The sequence below is a fragment of the Mus caroli genome, unplaced genomic scaffold (assembly GCF_978045245.1).
Source record: "Mus caroli unplaced genomic scaffold, Mus_caroli_1 scaffold_9, whole genome shotgun sequence".
NCBI classification, from domain to species: Eukaryota; Metazoa; Chordata; class Mammalia; order Rodentia; family Muridae; genus Mus; species Mus caroli.
In genome coordinates this window covers 92,349,088-92,372,002 of record NW_028227264.1, presented here as the reverse complement: position 1 = coordinate 92,372,002, position 22,915 = coordinate 92,349,088, and the positions used below count along the sequence as shown (strand labels likewise).

The 22,915-nt window shown below is 41.0% G+C and overlaps 1 protein-coding gene across 1 annotated transcript in view; it reads left to right on the top strand.

Annotated features, from left to right (window-relative positions):
* Nucleotides 1-22,915, top strand: part of Cfap54 (cilia and flagella associated protein 54) — a 284,591-nt gene that overhangs the window by 195,177 nt on the left and 66,499 nt on the right. The window contains exons 59-61 of the mRNA XM_021174289.3: nucleotides 893-980; nucleotides 5,230-5,328; nucleotides 6,923-7,064. Of these exons, the coding sequence (XP_021029948.1) occupies nucleotides 893-980; nucleotides 5,230-5,328; nucleotides 6,923-7,064 (329 nt within the window). The remainder of the gene's footprint in view (nucleotides 1-892; nucleotides 981-5,229; nucleotides 5,329-6,922; nucleotides 7,065-22,915) is intronic.

Sequence of the window (22,915 nt, the reverse complement as noted above, 5' to 3'; positions counted from 1 at the left end):
AATGACATTTCATTCTTGTCAAAGTGTTCCTGTGCAGTCTGAGTTCTGTGTGTTGGTGCTGAGAAGACTCAAGAAAGGAATGAGTGGGAGACCTTGTTGTGACAGGGCTTGTACTCTTGGATTCATCCAGACAGCAGGTTCATTGACTGGCTTCTCAAGTTTGTCGCATTTTGCTCTGACCAAAGGCCTCCACTACAGGAAAAGATGGGCTGCCTTCCATTTATCAAAGTGGTATTCTAGGCTGCAAACTGGTTCTCACCTAGACCCAGGTCACCTGTCAATATCAAGGCTGTAGGGACTTCCTCTGCACAACTGGCTTACAACAAGAAGATCATTCCTTGGATATGAAAGAGTTTAGAAGGGTTTATTTGCATAGTCTGTGTAGCCATCCATAAGTCTACTTAATCCTGTATAGAAATTGCGTCAATATTGAGGGGAAGTCACTGCTGTTAGATCAGCACTGACATAAGAGGCCTCAACTGATACTTTAACAGTTCATATATAGATCTCACTATTATTATTGCCTTCTGAGAAGTTCTCTCTTTCCATTTTGATTCATATAGAAGAGTAAACAGAGGACTGGTTTTCAAGAATGGCTTCATTCACTGAGATGTCTTTAGTGATTCTTTGCTGGAATGTTCCAGAAAGGTCTTTGCTAAGCTTTGTGTCCGTCATAGCCTGGGATGTTGCTAGCACAAGACCAGGAAGAATGCTGAGCCCTCTCTTAGCGCTTCTCCTTGCAGAGGAAGATCCTCCTGTGGCCTAAAGATGCATAGGTTAGGAAAGTCCTTGTTGGCCTATACTTACCATTCTCTCTCCCAGACACTGTTGGTTGGGAAGAGGTTGTTCAAGAGAACAGTGAGGCTGAAGCTAACGTCCTATTGTTTTTTAGGTTGATAAGGGATTCCTACCTTGAAATTGCCCTGGTGTATTTCTATCTGAAGAAGCCAAAGAGGAAGGTTTCAGCCACAACACTCAAGGTAAAGCTGCATTTATAGGAATTAGAAGGTGCCTGCGTTTGGTTGTTTCCAGTAACTCTGAAAGAATAAGGCATTTTCCTATGTGACTTGAAGACATTCACTCCGCACTTCACGGTGCCTCTTTGCACTCTGCAGTCTTATGCACACTTGCTGTCAAATGTCTCTTTGGAGATGCTAGGCAGAACTCTGGAAATTGATTCCATTTAGGTATTTCTGTTTGTTATAATGATGCACACAGAATGCTGGCTATGTAAATACCCAAAATGGCTAGGGATGCTCAGGAGAATACAGGAAAGAGACAAATGATATTCTGAAACCAATTTGACCTGATAGGGTCAATTATCCCTCTCAGATGTATCAAGTACCTATGCTGATCAAACCTCTCTTCTAGAAGGAGCTAAGTCAGTGGCAAGACAAGTGTAGTCCCTCTTCTTCCAGAGCTGATGGAGAGAAACAGATGTTACAGCAGCAGACATGGAAAGTTAGAAGGGAACGAGTGGGGGAGGAGGGGAAGAGAAGGGGCCCTCTGTAGGGAAATTTCTGATGAGATAATTATTTCAGTTGCTGGAATGGTAAATGAAGGTGGTTGTATGACATAATATATACATATGTATATTTCTAAATATTTATATTTATATATTTTTTGTTTGTTTTTAAAGTAGGGTCTCTCTGTAGCCCTGGATGCCCTGAGACTCTCTCTATAGGCCAGGCTGGCCTTAAACTCATAGACTTCTATTTGCTTTGCCTCCCGTATGCAAAGGCATGAGGCACTGCAACTGGCTCAAGTCTCTAATGTCTGAGGTGTCATGAACATGATTTAAAATGTCTGGGCAAATATATTTAGTCAATTGAATTACTTATAAGATAGCTGCCTTAGGTGGGTACCACCATTTAAAAAATCAAAATGACTATAAACTTGGAAAGGTTGCTCTGGTGGTATGAGAAAAATGTTTATTGCCAGTTAGAGGAAAAACAAGTGTTTGGTTTTCATAGAGAGCAGCCCTGAAAAGTAGTCAAATGTATGAATAACATTGCTTTCTGGGCCTGTTAAAGAGATATGCTTGCAATTATGAATTTCAAGTGGGATTTGAAGGGGAGAAGTAGTATAATCCCATAAAAATCTGTATATCTTGACATAGCATAAATATTTTAGCAAGCTATAAAATTACCAGAGGCAAAGAAAATAGCCCCAAAACAAATAAAAACACTCACTCAGGCATATTCGGGCTGTTGAAATACAATATTTGAAAATTCGGGCTGTTGAAATACAATATTTGAAAATTTGTCTTAATAGAAACAACCCACAAAAAACCTTAAAAGGCAGCAGGACTGGGACTACTGAGATGGGATCAGTTGGTGACAGGCTCTTCCCACTAAGCCTCATTCCCAGGATGTGCATGACAGGACGAACCAACTAGAGCAAGTTGTCCTGTGACCACCACGAATGCACTGTGGCATATAAGTGCCCCCAAATAAGTCAATAAAACGTAAAACAAAATAAACAGTAGTAATATTTTGCTTTAAATATTGTAAAGAAGCACAGTCTTAGGCTTGCATCTCAGTCTGACTTCAGAAGACTCATTTTCCCACCTCTGACACGGAGGTGGCTACGCACACTTTTTAGTGTGACCAGGAACATAATGTACTGAGCAAGATGCATTAAGTATACTGTTAACGTTACCTAACTTCAACACGACGTCTTTATTCTCCGTTAAGTATTTTATATGTAGTAGATTACCCAGTAATTATTAGTTAAATCTAAGTAACATTTTTTTTGAGCATCTATCTATTTATTCACCAACTGAGCATTTTTGAAGGGCTTGATATAGTACCAGCTGTGCCCTTCACTTTCCCCAGGGAACTAGCAAGGGAAAGACACAAGTGAATGATACCTTGATAAGGATCATGAACACAATATGCCAAGGTAGAGACGGGGGACAAACTGACTCTCTTTCCTGGGAATACAGTAGAAGACTTCACAGATGAGCAAGGTCAAAAGAGGAATGGAATTTCCCAAGCAGATAAGCAGGGAAAGGAGTTCAAAGAGAAAGATCAGTTGTGGCAGCTTTTCTTCTTCTTCTTTTGTCATGTATACATATTCTAGACATCTTACTGGATGTCCAATTCACACATATTTCCTCCCAGCTGTGGCTAGTGGTGTTGAGAGACAAGGGAGTTCTTACTTTTTATGAAGTTCAGGGATGAGCTCTTTGGTTTTTTTTTTTTTTATGGATTGTGTTTTCAGCAGCATACTAAAGATCCTTAGAATCCATTGATCTCTGAGTCTACCTTTGTGCGAATTTCATTCTTTGTTAATGTAGCTTTGGGTAAGATTTCAGGTCTCAGAGCATATGCCCCCTAGCTTCACGGTTCATCTTCAGAATTCTCTTGGTACTTGGAGACCTTCACATCTTCACACATGTTCTCCAGTCTCAATTTGTGCAAAGAAAAAATGAATTGGATATTTTCTAAGGAATTCTGTTGACACTATAGTACAACCTTTTGTCTTAACAATATTAAGACTCCAGGGACAGAAATTATCTCTATAGAAATGTACTTGATTCACATGTACCACTAGATTTCATATCCCATACCTTCACTGAGCATATTCCTTGATTTAATAGAGCATGTTTATGTGTGTGTGCACATGTGCATATGTATGTGTATCTTAGGATTTTCTGTATATAGGATCATAAGTAAATATGCTTTTATGGCTTCACCATCAATCATTCCAGGTTTTCTCTTATTCTTTTCTGGTCCCCATGGGCTGTGAAATGTTGACACCTCCCCGTCTAAAAAAGAAAGCCCATCATGTCCTTTACCCAGCAAGAATTTTTAAAATTCTCTTTTGTGCGTGCCTAACTCCTGCCTTCTTAATAATGTTGTCCTCTTCATTAAAAGTGGTTGCATTTCCCAGTGTCTGTATCGCTACCCTGGATTCTCTAATTTGTGGCTGGCAGTCTGTCTTGCTTCCAGACTTGCAGTAGGTGAATTCCTCAGGTTTAGTAAGGTAGTCGTTGTTACTACACTAGAGCCCACATGGTTTCCTGTAGGGCCTGATCATGGGCCGAACCATATAGTTCATGAACCGACGGAGAACTCTGACCTGATATCCTTTATCTCCAAATTTCTCACTGTGTAGAATGGCCACATCAGACCATTTTATCCAGGACCTCATTTCTTCCTATGTGCCTTCTAGACAGAAGTAAATCATTGACCTGTCTCATGTTATTATATGTTCGGTTCTTCTGTTTCCTTGAAAAATGAAGACATAATCAAAACATGAATATCAAAAAATTAAAATGTAAGGGTCTAATTACTTAATTCTTCTTTGTTTTTCAAGAGAAGTTCTCACTGTGTAGCCTTGGCTGTCCTGGAACTTGCTCTGTGGACCAGCAAAGATCCACCTTCCTCTGCCTCCACTGGGATCAAAGGAATGCACTGCCATACCTAGTCTAATTACTTAAAAATGTAAAACCTGAGTTAAGATTTATTTACTTCATAACATAACATAAAAAATATGTTACTATGTTTGCTGTGTTCGTTTTTGAAGCACTAAACTTCTTGTGTTTAAAAATCAAATGCATATAAGTGTATATGTGAATGTGTATGATTTATACATGTAGATAAAGATAGAGATATGTACTCAAAACTGTGACTATTTGTGTTTTATTTTCTATTATTCTATGGAGTTATGAATATCTCTTTAGCATTTTTTACAACATGAATCTAATATCAAAATCCACTGAGTCACTAAGGAGCCTGAGGTCAGAGAATCTTGAGTTTGTGGCCAGCAGGACTATGCGACTCATGTCAAACCAACAGAAAAGCAGGACAAATTTGGGTATTCTTATTCCTGGTCTTTTTGCACCCAATACATTTAGTTTAAATAACCTCTAAAAATTAATGGAATTTGACATCACTTAAAATATTTTTATTAAACTAATACCTAAGTCATATAAACCAATTATAGAAAATTGGGGAAGATATAATCACTTTTAAGATGGTGTAATTTCAGCTTGTATGTACAGAAATATGTGTACACTTTTAAAATGTAGGGTCATATGTGCATATAATTCTGTAGTATAGTTTTCTTTATGATAATTTAAAATATCTTTTCATGGCAAGAATATATTACATTTCTTCATGGCTGCATATTATTCCACCAGCATGTCATCTGGGGATATGAGATTTGTCAAGAAACACCGTGATAGTCTTGATCCTAAATGCTTTCTATTTACTATTTTAGCCTCTTCCCAGAAGGCACAGTTCTGTTAAAGACCCAGTAGCAACTCAAACTGAGATGTATAGCTCGCTGGCCTGGATTGCAATACGAGCTGCTGCACAGGTTAGAGGGTGCATGTTGACCCTTCCTGTTGTCCTGTGTCCTCCATTGTTGACTCTTTCTGTTGTCCTATGTCCTCCATTGTTGACTCTCCCTGCTGTCTTGTGTCCTTCATTGTTGATTGTCTTCTGTTGTCTTCTGTCTTCTGTTGTCTTCTGTTCTCCATTATTGGCTGTCTCTGTTGTCTTGTGTCCTCCATTGTTGGCTGTCTCTGCTATCTTGTGTCCTCCATTGTTGACTGTCTCTGTTGTCCTGCGTCCTCCATTGTTGATCCTCCCTGTGGTCCTGTGTCCTCCATTGTTAATCCTCCCTGTGGTCTTGTGTCCTCCACTGTTGATCCTCCCTGTTGTCCTGTGTCCTCCATTGTTGATCCTCCTTGTGGTCTTGTGTTCTTCACTGTTGATCCTCCCTGTTTTCTGGCCTGTTTTCCCCATTTATCAGCTGCCATAGAAGTACAATGAATCTGCTTGAAGGAAAGGAGAAGTTATACTTGGGGTGGGATTCTATCTGTTATGTCTGTTTGGAGACTTTAGAAATAGTTTCTATACCTGTGTAGCATTTATAATCACTGGTAACTAGACACAAGCCATTTCATTTTCCCTTAATAAAGATTTGGATGTACATGTGTACCTGCTTGACATTTCAACAAATGCATGTATATAGCTATGTGATGTAGCTTATTTAAAGTGACTTATACATTGATTAAATTGTCAAAGCTAACCAACTGACTTGCCTGTGATGCATATTCCACATATCAGGGATCATATATTTTTTTTATACTATGATTTTTTTCTTCCCTTGTGTCTTATTAAGAATTCTATTGTTTGTCAAGAGATACTGTGACCACTGAAAGTCTTATAAAGAGAAACATTTAATTGGGGTTGGCTTACAGTTCAGAGTTTCAGTCCATTACTATTATGGTGGGATGCATGGTGGTGTGTAGGTAGACATGTGGCCGGAGAAGGAGCTGAGAGTTCTACATCTGGATCATCAGTCAGCAGGAAAAGACTGAGCCACTAGGCCTGGCTTGAACTTCTGAAAACTCAAAGTCCACCCCTAGTGACACACATCCTTCAACAAAGCCACACCTACTCTAGCAAGGCTACACCTCCTAACAGTGCCACCCCACACACAATGTATGTCAAATATTATTTTGTGAATTCATGCCTTCATGTTTACCATCTCTGCTTATATTGTGCTGCTGTAACAGAACAGCCTATTCTGGGTAATTTATGTCAAACATGGATCTACTAACTCACCGTTGTTGAGCCTGGTAGGTCTAAGATCAAGGGCTAGCACCTGGGAAGAGCCTTCTTGCTCTATAATTACAAGGCAGAAGGTGGTAAGACAAGAACAAAAATAAAATGGGAAGACAGCTTCTCCTGTTAGAAGGAGCTATGTGATGACCCCTCCCTCAGTCTATGCTTCAGGGTTGAGCTCTCTTGACCTAATCATCTCTCTAAATTATCTCCCCCCTTTCCCCCCATCCTGGTGCCACAGTGAGGACCAGATTACCAGCACATGAACTAGGAGATACATGGTCAAACAATAGCCTTTACTAACACCTAACATAAGAATCCTAATGTGTTCATTCTAGGTCAGTGAATCTGTACTGGGGATCAACCTCCTGATAGGAAAGAAGAGTGCCATGATCAACAAAGTCAATAACATTACATTGCCAAACATCCCAGAGTTTGCCGCTGTGGATCTTCTGTCTTCATATACAGATTATTTACTCGGTATGTTTGAATGACTACAGAACTTACTTGTGTACCACCTAAGCCAAGTTTGGAAGACTTTATTGTTGTGATTTGTTGGCTTTTTCTTAGAGGAGATAATGTTTTGGGGGGATTTCCAGAGCTCTACCTAGGGTCAGTTGCCACAACTCTATACCTGAGTGTGCTCAGTTTGCTACCTGAGTGTACACATGACTCAACTGGCTGCTGCGGGCTGATATGACCTCATACTGTTGATATTAATATATTCACAGGTCAGATAGTACCTCCGGGGAATGTTTTAATTTGAGAGAGTTTCTTTGATCCTCCCCTCTAAAACATTCACCAACTCACCCTCTCTCAGGGATCTTTAGTTTTATTAGCATTTTTACATTTGTGTGTACGTTCAAGTGTGCGTATTTAAGTTTACTGTCCATTCATCAGTTTCCCGATGTGGGGCCTGCACTGTCTTCATTCATTCACAGTAGAGTACACCATCACTTGCGCATGCCAGCCATTCAGCCCAGTAAGTGAATTGATGAATGCCAGGTGGATAGAGTTTAAGGTTAAGTACTGGTTTTGTTTGTTTGTTTGTTTGTTTGTTTGTTTGTTTGTTTTATGACTTTTACTTCCCAATTGTTGACTCTTTTGTTAGTGAAATATAATGTGACTTACGGATCAGCAGTAGTGTACTTAACATTCATTTATGTGTTTGTTCATCTGCTTGTCATAAATATTTATTGAATGCTTCTCATATACTAAGCACCGAAAGGGTACCTCGGAGCAAGGGGCTGCTGATCAGGAAGACTTATCTTTCTGGTTTTTTGTTTTGTTTTTGTTTTGGTTTTTGGCTTTGGTGTGAGCTGAACATTGAGCTAAAGGAGATGAAAATCCCCACCCCCTTTAACCCAGCTAGGTGACTGTGGTGCCCTCTCATAGCCCCAGGGATCAGCTTCCTCTGCTGAAAGGTTACCCCTCACTGATGGCCTCCTGTCTCACATCAGTCTCACCAACTGCCTTCTGGATGATTCAGAAATCAGAACTATTCCCGGTGTAACAGAGCCTTGGTGGAGGTCAAATAATTAGAAAGCCTTCTTATACCAAGGCTTTATTCTTAAATCTTTATCTCCTTCATGCCTGATAGGCTTTGGTTACCTCTGGCTTCTGGGTCATGACCCGCACCTCCATCTTGGCACTCTCTTCTCCTTGGTGTCTTCCAGATGAATTCACTAGAGACAATGCCTCTGGCCTTGCACAGATTTCTAGAGTGTAAAAACCTGGCACTGGTTTCATTTCTCATGCTTCCAGCATGGCTACTTCTTTTCTATCAGGTCCTCATTAGTTCTGTATAACATGTCTACTTTATTCTAGTCCTTTGCTTTTCAGGGATAACACGATTTGTCTGAGACCTACTGAGCATCCCTCACTGACTTACACCTAACAACATCTTCCCTCTTCTACTGTTGCTCTGCCTCAGGCCTCAGATGGAACTGATAAATGCTCTGTGACCATCAGCTATGGACCCCAATGGACCTCATGGTTACCCATAGCATGTTCTGCTCACAGTAGATACTGGCATAAGAGCCAGCGGTCAGATTATACAGGCTTGCTGAAGGCCTGTTTCACCAATTGATCCCACAGCTCATAGCAGTGCTCAGTGTGAGGGAGACAGGGACATGTGCTCTGCCTGTACAAGGGGAGAGAGGCCTGTGAATGGTTGTTGAATGGTCATCCACACTACCACTCAAGTAGCAAGATTATGGTGATGAAACAATAATGGAATAACTTTATGGCTGGGAGATCACCAGGACATAAGAAACTGTGCTCAAGGGTCACAGCATTAGGAAGGCTGAGGACCACTGGTTTGCCTAAGTACTGTGTGCATCTACATGGAAAGACGGGAAAAGCTGTTGCCACGATCAACTAATGACATTAGCCATGGGCACACTATGGAGGATGGTACTCTCTAAACCGATTGATGTCAGCCCCTCCAGGTGAGGCATTTTCATCTTAGCTTAATGCTAGAATTGGTCTTTCTGTTCTATGTGGACAGCTTCCTTAGCTCCAGCTTCTTCAGTTCCTGCATCAGACCATTAACACTTCTGTATTATTTTAACTATGAAATTGCTCGGTTGTAAAGTCGGATTTGTTTTTCATTTTACCTTGCATAAAGAATATTAATCTTGCCCTCCAGTCTTTTCCTGGTAGGCTGATAATTAATGCATGCTGATGACTGCTTGCTTCAGTATTTGGGTTAGAAGGAAGTTCTGAATTCCCACCTGATTTCCACAAATACACAGATGGCCATGAAGTTCATATTAAAATGACTTGCTAAAGGGGAAAAATTGCTCAACAACAACAAATAAAACTTGTTTGATTTCCTACTCATTAGCATAAATTAGCATCCAGAAAAAAACTGCACTAATCTAGCTTTCAACAATTTTAGTATTCATCCACACATGAGTTGATGAACAATATTCATCGTTTTGTGTACACAGCGCAGTACCAGATATTTCTTTGCTTCTTCCCCTTCCTTCCCACTCCTTTGCTGTTCTATTGATGGAATCCAGAGCCTTAAGCTTGCTAAGTATGGATTTCAACAATGAGCTATACCGCAAGTCCAGTGCCAGATGCCTGTGTCCATCAGAGAGGAGTCATGGAACAAACACAGCAGGGAGGTGGGTTTTCTCTTCCATGAGCTTCTGACCACAGCAGTTAGAAAAGGCATACACATTGAAAAAAATACAAATCCATATTTTAGAAAGCCATATCACTGGAATCAGGATGAATATACCAGAAGCTAAATGAATCTCTTCTTGTGGAAAGTTGGAGACAATGAGGATGGCATGAGAATCACTGGGAATATTATTTTCTCCTGGGAATAGTGAGTTATATGACAGGTGCAAATGAATACCAGACAGAAGGAGACTCCAATGTTCTTGACAAAGCAATTCAAGACAGAAACAGCTACCTGCGGAAGATGGACTCCAGAGTTCCTTGCCAGAACCTGAGAGAAATCATAGGTATTCATAAGACACAAAAAATTCCGGCAGAATGCTTGGTTCCATTTGTCAAATATTCTGCACATTGTCTTGTGGATCCCAAAATGATGGCCCTGGTGGGACAATGTTTAGATTCATCGTGAAGATGTGTATTAGCTGCCAACATTGCAGCTGTGTTCAAATAGACACAGTCTTCTAGCCTTGAAGTTAGCCAAGTCTTCTAGCTCCACAGTCTTGTGGCCTTAGTGTTAATTCAGCAGGGATAAAAAAGTTATTAAATCCTATAAGACACTTTAAATTAAAAGCACCATTTTGGATTAGTGGTTCCAGATGCAGCCTCTCACAGCTAAATACACATAAGATATGGGAAGCTGCAAATTCAGGCCATGTTGATGAACTTCCCATCAAGACCACAGAGACCTATGGAGTAGAGCTGAGAATACTGTCGATACTGTAGGATGTGCTTTGCCTCCTGAGACACAGCTCATCTTCCAGCCTGAAGAAACGGGCTTGTCCTTCCCTTCCTCACTGGGTCTTGGTTCAGAGATAGACTCCATTTCTCTACAATGATCTTGTTCTCTTAATCCTCCAACACAATCAGTAGCAGGGAAATGGAGTGATGAATTTTGTACTCAAATCCCAAACAGTTATATCGTTTACTTATGGGACAGACAGAAATCTACCTGTGCTAGAATAGTGGAGGTGTGTGTATGTGTGTGTGTGTATTTGTGTCCATCTATCCATCCATCGATCCATCGATCCATCCATCCATCCATCCATTCATGCATCCATGTGCTTTATCACTTGAGAGTATCATAGAAGCAATTATTGAGCCTTGGTGAGAGCCCGTTGCAGTGAAGCAGAGCTGTCCTAGTACAGTGTCTATAAAGGTCCAGGGATTTCACTGAAGAAATATCTTATTGATCATATAAATCTGAGAAGGCTGCTGGAGAGATGTCTCAGTGATTAAAGAGATTGGTGTACAAGTGTGAGTCCCAGCGAGTCGGTCCACAATACCCACATGAACACTGGGTGTCTATGGCGACCCACTTGTAACCCAGCACTTTAGAAGTAACTATAAGAGCTTCAGGTAATGCTAGCAAGCTTGACTAGCCAAATCAGCAAACTCTGAGTTCAACAAGAAACTCTGTCTCAGCAGATGAAATGGCCAGTGACCGAGGAAGATGTCCAACATCAGCCTTTGTCTTTCACACATGGATACTCAAATGTGTCCCTGCAAGCATCCATATGTGCATGCTCACCATACAAACATACACATGTGAAAACATGATGAGAAGAGGCAGAACCATGGGTACTAATCAACTGTCAACACTACCAGTAAGGCAATAAATATTGTGCAAGATGGAATCACAATGGGCAATAAGAAGCAAGATGATGTATGGGAGACTGCAGCAGATGCCATCTTCCTGAAGATAGACAGAAGGATGTGCCTGTCAGAGACTTGAAGAAATCTTTCAAGTGTTCTTAGTAGGACCCCCATAACTAAGGACTGACAACAGCAGGAAGCCCGAAGGCTGGACTACCAGCTGATAACAACAGGTTATTTAACCTCTAGGAAAAATTCAGGGAGAACATCAATAATGCACATCTTTACAAATGAGGCAAGACACTGAAGAAGTAAAACTTAGCCAACTGTCTCTATTTGTCCAGTCCCTTGCCCAACCAGCTCTGTAGGCAGTATTGTTAAGTACCATGTTAGACATGAGAAGACACTCCATAGGACATAAGGCAGAGCTGGCGCATAGTTTTAGAATCTGTTTGAAGGAACTTGAGGGATTTGAAAGCTCCTTCTATCTATTTCTAAAGTCAAGCACAGAGCAATTCTGCAAAGTGAACAGGGTTTGTTTTAATCCATGGCTGAGCTCGACAGAACACAGACTTGTTTTCAGAAGTGGAGATTTTTTTTTTTTTTTTTTTTTTAATACCGGAGGCCCTCGTTGGAGCAGGATTTGCTGCCAGCTCATGGATGTGAGTGGAAGAGCCTCAGAGGGGAGGGAAAACAGCCAACAGCAGGGAGTTGGAGTTCATGATAGGCTAGACCTTGAGTTGGGGCCTAGACCCACCTGGGAGGAATCAGCAACTTACTCTGGTTATAAGGTTGGAGCTCACACCAAGTCAATGGCTCGGAGAACTCAGGGGGGACTGTTTTAGAAGCTGAGGAAGACTGAGAGCTCTGGCTGGGGCCCATATCAACAGTTGCTAAGGGATGTTCTCCGGTGCTGACCACCAGAGGGGTCTTCTCCTCTCCTCCCTAGTCTCTTGAAGGCAGTTTCAGAACAGACTCTATCTCAATAGTTTCTAGCATGTGAATCATAAAGAGGGGGAAAATAGCACCTTTTAGTTAGAAAAAAGATTTTGTACAACAAATAAAATTTATCTGGTCTTAACTTCTCTTTGTGACATCTAGGACCACAGCTTTAGTCATATATGTAGAGAACCTTTTCTTTTAACTAAAGGTTTTGATGATAATTTTTTTCTCAATAGAGAAACACTCAAGGACGTGGGTGGAAGCTTGCTGACCAGGCACCAGCCTCCGTTCCTGCCCTAACACAGGCTTTGCAGAACAAGATTTTATCATGAGTGCTGAAAGTCGGATATGTAAAATTAACATCCATCCCCTGGTTCATGTCAGGGGGACCACTACCCTCAGGAGCCCCAAGGGAGTGTCTCTGCTAGAGGCCATCCAAGTTCCTTGACATTTGTGTCCTTCCCATCTTTCAAGCCAGCATCTCTAAACCACCCTGGCGTCAGTTCTCATTCTTCTGCCTTGTATTTCCATTTTCCAGGAGCTTATGGTGACATTGGACCATCTAGATAACCCAAGGATGGATGCTTGCAGGGACACATTTGAGTATCCATGTGTGAAAGACAAAGGCTGATGTTGGACATCTTCCTCGGTCACTGGCCATTTCATCTGCTGAGACAGAGTTTCTTGTTGAACTCAGAGTTTGCTGATTTGGCTAGTCAAGCTTGCTAGCATTACCTGAAGCTCTTATAGTTACTTCTAAAGTGCTGGGTTACAAGTGGGTCGCCATAGACACCAGTGTTCATGTGGGTATTGTGGACCGACGCTGGGACTCACACTTGTACACCAAGTCTTCCTGTCTCTAGAACACTTGGAGAGAGCCTTGATTTGGTCTGACAAACATCGTTCTCCTTTTGCCACATGGCTTCATGTATTAGCAGGTTTTGAGCATTGAGATGAGAGCATGTTATGGGTCATCTTCTGTCCTGTGCTTCCTATGTTGCCCACCAGAGGTACTACACACCTATTAACCACTGGTTTTAGTGCAGCAGTCAGGACCCCTGGCTCATTCAAACAGGAGAAACTTTTTGGGGGGTTTATAATGATGCAGATGGGAGCAAGGAGCTGAAGAAACAAACAAGAAGCTAAATATCTAGAAATAAAGAGGCCACCAAGAGAGCCACTTTGTTTATTTTATAGAGAAAGCTGTAGAATTGGGAGTTTGTCTGCAACATTGGCTATCTCTGCTGTGGCTTACCTGTGGGACACATACCAGCTCTGCTGGAGTTCATACCTGCCAGAGAGGCCTTTAATATTTTCTCTGCCATCACTTTCTACAGCTCTGGAATTCTGAAAACATAATATTTATCATCATAATTTCCTCGGCATAAGAAGTCATATTCATAGACTAGCTAAGCACCCTTGGAGATGAGACATTGTCCTATAAGCCAGCCTGGCATCGGCACAAATTCATTGATGTTTTTCTCCAAGAGTACGTATAATGTTTGTAAAAATAATTTGTCACCACCCATGCATGAAATTCTCCAACCCCCTTTTAATTTAAATTTAAAAGGAAAGGGGCAGAGTGCTTATGAGAGAGGCAGCATCTGCTGCTTGCTGTTCTGGTACGATATTGCTGCATAACACACCACCTCCAACCTCCGAGACCTAAAAGATGTAGTAATAAAGTATTTTATGGCATATAGGGAAGAATTTATCTGTTATTTAACCTTTTTTCCCCAAATAGGACTTCTGTCACATAAAAAAATATAACTTCTATAAAGCTGAAAAGTATTACTACTTTCTTTGATGATGTCTAGATTTGTAAAAGGGTCCTCCCAACTTCAGATTCTGCCAGTGGCTTGTGAAATTCTAGTTGGCTCATGCTAAGTGAGTCACATGACCTCACATAGCTTTGCCGGAAGTGGACCCTGCCTGTGAACTTCTCATTCTGCTCCTCTTACTTCCCACATTCTGGCTTCAGTGTGACATGTATATTCTGTAACGCTGTAGTCATAACGTTTAATAGGTGTTAAAATGAGCCCCCGTCTCTTACTCTTTTTTAAATTGTCGTTTATGGCTTAAAATACCTCAAGAAACAAGTTGTATAAAATTTTTAAAATCTTATATTTTTATTGGAGTTGAATTACATTTAGATATTAACTTCAAAATGATGCATTTTATCCTAATTATTTTACAAAGAACATTATAGATCCTTTCTACTTCTTGACTCCAATCCTTTCTGATGTGAACATTTTAACACTGTGTTCAAATATTTTACTGACTGTTGTAATTTTTCTCATCCATTCCCTCCTTCCTTCCTCCTGGCAGGGTTCCATGCAGCCTAGGTTTCACATTCACTATGTAACCAACAGTGATCTTGAACTTCTGACCTCCCTCAACCCCCGCCCCCAAGTGCAAGGATTACAGTTTTGAGCCACTGTGCCTAGGTTTTCTGTGTCTTCTGTAAATAGCTGAGTGGTAAACATCTCTGGCTTTTGTTTCTGGTTGCAGCTACTGTGGCATATGTGTGTCGTGGCCCACTGAAAACACTTTAGTTTTCATGCGTCCCTTTTGTCTCTTTAACCACCTGAGCATATAAAACCTAGTCTTTACTCTTCAGTTACACAAAAGCATTGAGCAGCTTTGGTACCGGCAGCAGTAGCACCCTCCTGATGAGGTAAATGTTTCCTACAGCTAAGGTGCTCCTCTGTCTCCTCTAACAGTTTTAGGCTTTGTTTTCATATTGTGTACGCTGGGTTGCTAGTCATGAACTTATCCATTGTGCTCTTATAATGGGGATGTTTCCATTTGCTTCAATCATGTGCAGAAGTCGTGTGGTACAGGAGCATCACTTTATCCTGATGCTATTTGCAAATACATTATCCCCAGTCATACTGCGAAGGTCCTTCTTCTGTATTACTTTAGCATTTAAGACTTACATTGGATTTTACTATGTCTAGAAGCTAAGATCATAAATATTGCTTTCTTTTGTTTTGCATTTTCCTATTATGTATCTGATTATCTCTTATATTTTAAAATTCATTTTAGCTTGCTTTTTATTGATGTGATAACCACCATGACCAAACGTTGTATTTGGCTTGCTTATCACACTCGATCATTGAGAGAAAGCGATACACGAGCTCAAGGCTGGGCTCTGGAGGCAGGAGCTGAGGCCGACCGTGGATGGATATGCTTCCTGGCTTATTCCCCATGGCTTTTTTCATCCACCTTTTTATATTACCCTAGATCACCTGCCCAGGGGTGGCACCACTGGCAGTTGGCTGGGCCCTCCCATATCAATTATTAATAAAGAAAACGCCTTACAGACTGATGGAGGCACCTTAGTTTCAATGGAGGTTTCCTCCTTCCAGATGACCTGAGCTTTTATCAACTCGACAATCAACTAAACAGCGTGTAACCTTTGTAAATGATTTTAATTTGAATATGCCTATGAGGTGGGACCTGAATTTGAGACTTCCTTTTTATATAATCTGACTGTGTTTTAGTATACAAATTATGTTGGATTTCATAAAACCATTTAACAGTATAATATATATTCAGTGTGTATTTAACAGAAAGGAAGCCCACCCCGACACTGCCTGGAGGCCCAGAAGCTGGATAGTCCAAAGACCTAGGAGAGAACTACCAAAAAAACGGTCAAAACAAAACAAAACCAACAAAAACCAAACCAAAAATAACGAAGCAAGTAAGCAAGCAAGCAAATAAACAAAAATAACACCCCCAAACAAAAACAAAAAACAAAAACAAGTCAATGAACTGATTCCTTGTGATATGTCGATGTAATAGATTGGTACCTAGCCCAGTTGTCATCTGAGAGGCTTCACCTAGCAACTGATGGGAACAGATGCAGAGACCACAGCCAAACATTAGGTGGAACTCAGGGAATTCTGTGGAAGAGGGGAGGGAGGACTGTAGGAGCCAGAAGGATCAAGGATGCCACAAGAAAACCCACAGAACTGACTAGCCTGGGCTCTCATATGGGCTCACAGAGACTGAACTAGCAACCAGGGAGCCTGAATGAGTCTGACCTAGGCCCTCTGCACACATGTTACAGTTGTGTAGCTGGGTCTTCTATGGGACTCCTAACAGTAGGAACAGTATCTCTGACTCTGTTGCCTGCTTTTGGGACCCTTTTCCCTTTACTGGGTTGCCTTGTCTAGCCTTAATAGGAGAAGGGGTACCTAGTCTTACTTACTGCAACTTGATATGCCATGGCTGGTTGATATCCATGGAAGGCTGGCGGCCCTTCTCTGAAGAAAAACAGAAGAGGAGTGGATGGGGAGAGAGTGAAGATGGGAGACTGAGGAGGAGGACTGGGAGGAGAGAAGGGCTGGGGGGAACCGTGGTTGGGATGTAAAAATAAATAAATAAAATTAAATAATCTAGGGCGAAAGTGAGACCTTACTATTAGTCAAATTAAAATTTTAGGGAAAGTAACTACAAAACTACTCCTCATAAATGATAAATACTAATAGGAAAGCAACCATTGACAGTGAAAAATTAAATTGTTACAGGTTTATTTTTATTCCACTCCAGGAAAATAAATTTGAAAAGCTCTATAAAATTTATAACTGCCTGGAAAGATATAATCTCCTCAAAATTATCTTTATAGAGGTTAAAAAAATTAGATCTATTGCTATGGAAGTAATAAAGCTATGCTAGAAATTAAAACTAGAAGTTAAAGTTTATTCATTTAAAAAGATTATTAATAAACCTACCATAAGTTAGAAGAGATAACATATTGCAAATATATTTAATATCTGGTTTTCTAAAAATGAGTTGAACTCTCTAACCTTCTTCTAAAGCAAATCTGCAGAAATGTAATGTTTTCATTGAAGTAAGTCAAGAAAATCCAGCCCCACACAGATATGTAGTTAGAAAATGTCGCATATTTAAAGGGCCTCTTCAAACAATTAATATTCTTCTTTGCGTCCTAAGTATTGTTAGTGAAGTGAGGTTTTGGGGGGTGGGGAGTTAACTCTGGGGTATTCTCCGAAACCCACATCACTAATGTTTTCTTTCTCCGTTATAAAGCATTAAGGTATGTCGGCCCACCTTGTCATCTACCGGAACCTCTGCCTCATGCAGGATTTCTAACACTATATAGTATCTCAGAGATATTTGTCCTTGGCCTTCCACGGGCTCGATCGTGCTTTTGATCTCTGTTGAAGGAATTGAGAGAAGGCATAGCACAGAGTGGGGAAGGTGGGTAGAGTTTACGAGATAAAGGACCCTCTAAGAGACGAGTGGGCAGCAAGTGGTGCAGGGACAATGGCCAAATAGGCTCAGCCTACAGTTTTAGATAGGATTTATCTATTTCTTAAGCTTCTAGCTCAGATAGCATTCATAAGGAGAGTTTCTGTGCAGGTGGTTGACAGGTCCATTCGGATGGACTTCAGTCTTCATCACATGGTAGGAGGTGACTTCTTGGAGGGTTTTCTTACTAACATTTAACTAGGGAGTATCAAGTCCCAGGATTTTGATGCCTATAGAAGATAAAAGCATAGGCAAAGAGCCTTTCACGGAGGAGTTAACTGTTGGCCCTGAGGGTCCTCCCTGTAGGTTTCTATTAGTACCTGCTCTCCCACTAGGAAGAGACTTCTGTTCTTTTTCTGATGACTTTGGCTGTCTTTGGAACCATGTCTTGAATAATTCATTTATTCTTATCTTAAAGATTGGTGTTTCGCCTGCATGTCTGTCTGTCTGTCTGTGGTTATCGGGATCCCTGGAACTAGAGTTAAAGGCAGTTGTGAGCCCCGGTGAGGGTGCTGGGAATCCAACCGAAGCCCTCTGGAAGAGAAGCCAGTGCACTTAACAACTGAGCCATCTCTGCAGCCCCTGGAATCATGCCTGTGGAATGATTATACTGTTGGAATCCATTGAATCGAGAAAGCAAATTGGCTTAAAGCTGGGGCTCTGTCGCCCGGGAACGGATCTGATTTTAGAAAACGGTACCATAAAGGATGCTGCCATGCTTGAGCCAGGGCCAGTGAGGACCTAGGTAGACCCTCGAGAGAGCTTCTGGGAACTGTCTCCTAGGGAAGATGAGTCTCCTGACCAAGCGTTTTAACAGGCAAATTTAGGGTCTAATTGGCATATTCCATCCTTTAGAAGCTTGGGGATGAAGACGGTATCCAATTCCTAGAGACCCAGTTACCAAGTACGTGATCTGGGCCATAAAGATGTGCCATTACTGTGGTATTTTATAGGGGATTGGCATTAGTTTGAGTCCCAGTCTTCGTAAATAGGCCTCTTGCCCAATAAAGGGTGAGGGTAGTCAGACACCACTAGGAAAGGGTTAGTAACGTGTAAGTTACTTCACAGACAGCAGGAAGCTGTAGTGAAACACTAGTCTCATTGATGCCCATACCCTGACAAGAGTCATTTATTTACTTGGCTCTGTTACTTGATTGGTAGGCCAGTTAGTCACCTGAACAGGAAAACTGCCCCCAGGAAATCCATCCAGTTTAGGGATGTTAAGAAATACTATAAAGCCTACCTAAGAATGGAAGCCTACCCAGCAGTGGCCCCTCTGACTACCACCCTCTCTCCTTTGCAGTGGTCAGTGGCTATTGCCTGCCTACCCTTTGAGAGGGATCACCTTTACTTTGTGGAAGACTCCAGCTGTCTCCTATGTTGTACTCTGTGTGTCTCTGGATTCTTTCAACAGATAGAAGGGCCAAGGTGCTGGGGTCCCCGTGACAGCTTAAGCATCTGGAAAACCTTGCTTTCTGGAGGGATGAGAACATCTGAATGCTGGTCTATTTCCTTGGCTAATAGCAAACACTGTAAACTTAAAACACACCACCATGCCTTTCAGAGAAAAAAACCAAAAAACAAAAAACAAAACTTAAGTACCAGAAAATTCTTAGTGATAGATACAAACTTTCCAAAATTCAGAATTTCTACTTAAGGATTTGGATATTTATTTACTAATGACACCAAGTCCTGTCAGATGCTTCCCTTGAAGTCCAGAGGAGTTCTTTCGTTTTTTAGATGTTTGCCCACCTACCTATGCCCCAACTCATCTTGTAGCGTGCCAGTGGTTATTTCAAGTCAAATGATGTTTCACGAGAGGGAGAGGGTAAAGCACATTCAAGCTGCAGCTCTGGAAGAGCCCTTGTGCTCACACACACACACACACACACACACACACACACACACACACACACACACACACAGTAGAGAGGCCTTGCATGCTCTTCATGTTTTGTTATACAGAATATAAAAAAGAAAACGTGTAGAGTTAATAGCGCTAATGACTTTTACAGCTTCGTCAAGCTAGAAGGACTTAAACGAACATGGCATTTTAATTAATTTATTTGTTTCACATGAAGAACACACAAGAACAGCTTGGCAGTGTGATGTCCCCCCCCCCCCCACCACCTTCCTGGCTTCCCATTATGGCAAAGCTCACCACTTCCTGGTGCCCTTTCTGTAAATGGCGGCATACTCCATTGTAAATGGTTAGGTTGAAAATGGAATTCTTCAGGGCTCTGAGCACTTTGCTTTCCTGCTAACGTTGGCACAAAGGGAGATCTTGTTTGGGGGAATTTGGTGTTGATATCATTAGACAAACACAAGCAAACCCTCAGAACGAACTGTATCAGCAAATAGAAGCCATTTGTCATTTAAGTATGTAATTCTGCTGAGGGGATAGAAAGGGGTTCTCTGTGTTTTCAGTTCCAGTTTATGCAGGTTTATTTGACTGTTTTGACAGTGTTGTGGTGGGGTTGACTGAGCTTTCATCCAGGAGCAATAACTGCCAACAGGACTTGCAGATCTTTAACCCTTCCACCTCATCCTTAGACCTCAGGATGAGCACTGGGTAAAGTCACTGGGGGAAAGCTGCGTGAGTGTGTAGGTTTGCGGTACATGTCTCTGGCCAATTCAACAAAGAGAATTTTATGGTTGGGGGTCACCACAACATGAGGAACTGTATTAAAGAGTCTCAGCAGTAGGAAGGCTGAGAACCATTAATCTAGATGATGCTCCACTGGCTGTCCACAGTTATGGATTATCGCATTACATTTACATTTCAATTCCTTTTTCTTCTATGGTATGAACGCCAAGACTACTTGACTGACCCCACACTCCTGTTCTCCATCTTCAATGTCTTTCTGGGATCTCCTGCTCAGTGTCACCTTCTGCCTCCTTGTCTGTGCTCTCTATTTGATAGCCTCTACTTTGGGAATGACTGCATACTTTGTGGTTGATATTTCCTCTCTTCCGTGATTTATTCCAAATTGAACTGGTGCTGTTGTTCCTTGTTTTCTGGTTGCTCTGCCTTCTAATTTCTAACATAAGTTTAGCCAGCTTTTGGCTTTTGTATAAATGAAATGATTGCATTATTTCAGCTAGATTCTTTTGTTCAACACTATCTGAGAGACTCGGTCTTTTGTGGATGTAATAGCACTGTTTATTGTCCCTATGTAAACACTGAAGGCTGTTGTGAAAGAGCCTGCTCTGAACGCACTGTGTGATCTTCTGGGTACAGAGATAGATAGATAAAAGATAGATAGATAGATAGATAGATAGATAGATAGATAGATAGATAGATAGATAGATTATGGATGGATATATGGATGGATGGATAGATAGATAGTGATGTGGATATAGATATATAGATATAGATATAGATACAGATTAGATCTAGATATAGAGGAATAGAGATATATGTGCCAAGGAGTAGAATTGCTGCATCAGAGGGCATATATGCATCTTTACAATTTCTCCAAGGCAGTTTAGTTTGACATTTATCTTGCTGATCATGCTGTATTCTGTATTGTGTATTGTATATTGGCTATTGACTATCCTTTGGAGGGACCCTCTTATAATCATCCATATTTTTCCTTGGGAGTTTTCTGTTTTCTTGGGAGATCTGCAGATATTCTTTATATGTTTCATATGAACACTTTGCTGATTACATATATGTAATCATCTTTTCCCATTCTGTTTTGACTTTTTATTTTAATTTTTGATTTCTCAAAGCTTGTACTTCTATTATTGTACAGTTTATACCCCCCTCCCCATTTTAAAGACAGGGTTTTGCTATCCATTTCAGGTCAGTCTTGAACTTTCAATCCTCCTGTCCCTGTGCTGGGGACATGAGTGTGTGTCTTAATACACATGTGTTTTCTGTTGTTGTTTGTACTCTTGATGTTCAATTGCAGAAATATTTTCTGACAAAAAAATCATAAAGACAACCTTCCTGTATCCCTGTCTGTCTTTTATCATTCACCTTTAGATCCACATTTCACGCAGAGTCTATTTTTATGTGTGACTCTTGTGTGTGATGGGAAGCTGAAGTCAAGATTGACTTTCTTTATATGGATAGACAATAAACCCTAGCCATTTATTTAGATAACCATATTTCTTCACAACAGCAGAGGGTCATACATGCTGTTCAGGTATGAACTATGTTGTATATCAACCTAGTGCCTGCTTCTGTGGGATAAGAAAGGTGAGGAGAGAAGGAAGAGGAGAAATCGAGGGAGAGTGAATCAGTGAAAATATTTTAATATCAACCAATATACATCTGAGATGTAGAAGGATAAGAAAATCAGAGGCAGTCATCACAGAAATCAATAGAAAACTATTTTTCAGTGCCAAAGGGAGAAATGAGATTTTAAGTTGAAGAGTTTTACCAGGAGCCAATGCAGAACAAATAAAAAACAAACAAACAAACAAAAAATAAAAAGCTGAGCCCAAAATGAAACTTTAAATGACCACAGATAATGAGTTGATTGAAAAAGGTACCTTCCAGAGTGAGGTAGTGCAGGCAGGTTAGAGGAGTTTGGATTTGATGAGTGTTAACTCCATTCCAGCAACAGCAGATGGGAGGACGCCAGAGCCTTTGAGGGACTAAGGGGAAATATGCCTGCACTTCACTAAGTCATAGGTTAAGTTTCAGGTTCCTGTAAGGACTCAAATGACTTACAAATTGGTCAACTATTTTCAGGATGTTTCTTGACAATGCATCCTGCCATGCAAGATTGCAATGAAGGGAGGGAGGAGGGCTCCTCAGCGTTGCTCACTACCTGACCTCCCACAATGCACCTGTTTAAAGTAGAATGTAAGGCTGGCAATCTCAAGAACACTGTTGGGAAACATGAGTGGATGCAAGGCAGCAGAGAGAATAATCAGGAAATTAGGAGACACTAAGAATATGGTGAAGATGGTGGCACACGCCTTTAGTCCCAGCAACTAGGAAAACACAGGCAGGTGGATTTCTGAGTTTGATGACAGCGTGGTCTACAGAGTGAGATCTAGGATGGACCAGGGGTACACAGGGAAACCCTCTTTCAGGCCTCCCTTCCCAAAAGGATATGGTGAATGAAAATTTTATTTCTCTCACTAAGGAAGAAATATTCAGAGATAAAAGATTCATGGTCCAATGAAGTGATGACATGATTTGGTGGCTGCTACGAACTAAAATAATCCAGTTGATCTTTATATTAAATGCTTTACTCTTTAGGGGCTGTGGGATTGTGACATTAAACCTTCATGGAAGAAATCTGATCTAATTTAAGTTTTAAGTTTTCTTCTTCTTCTTCTTCTTCTTCTTCTTCTTCTTCTTCTTC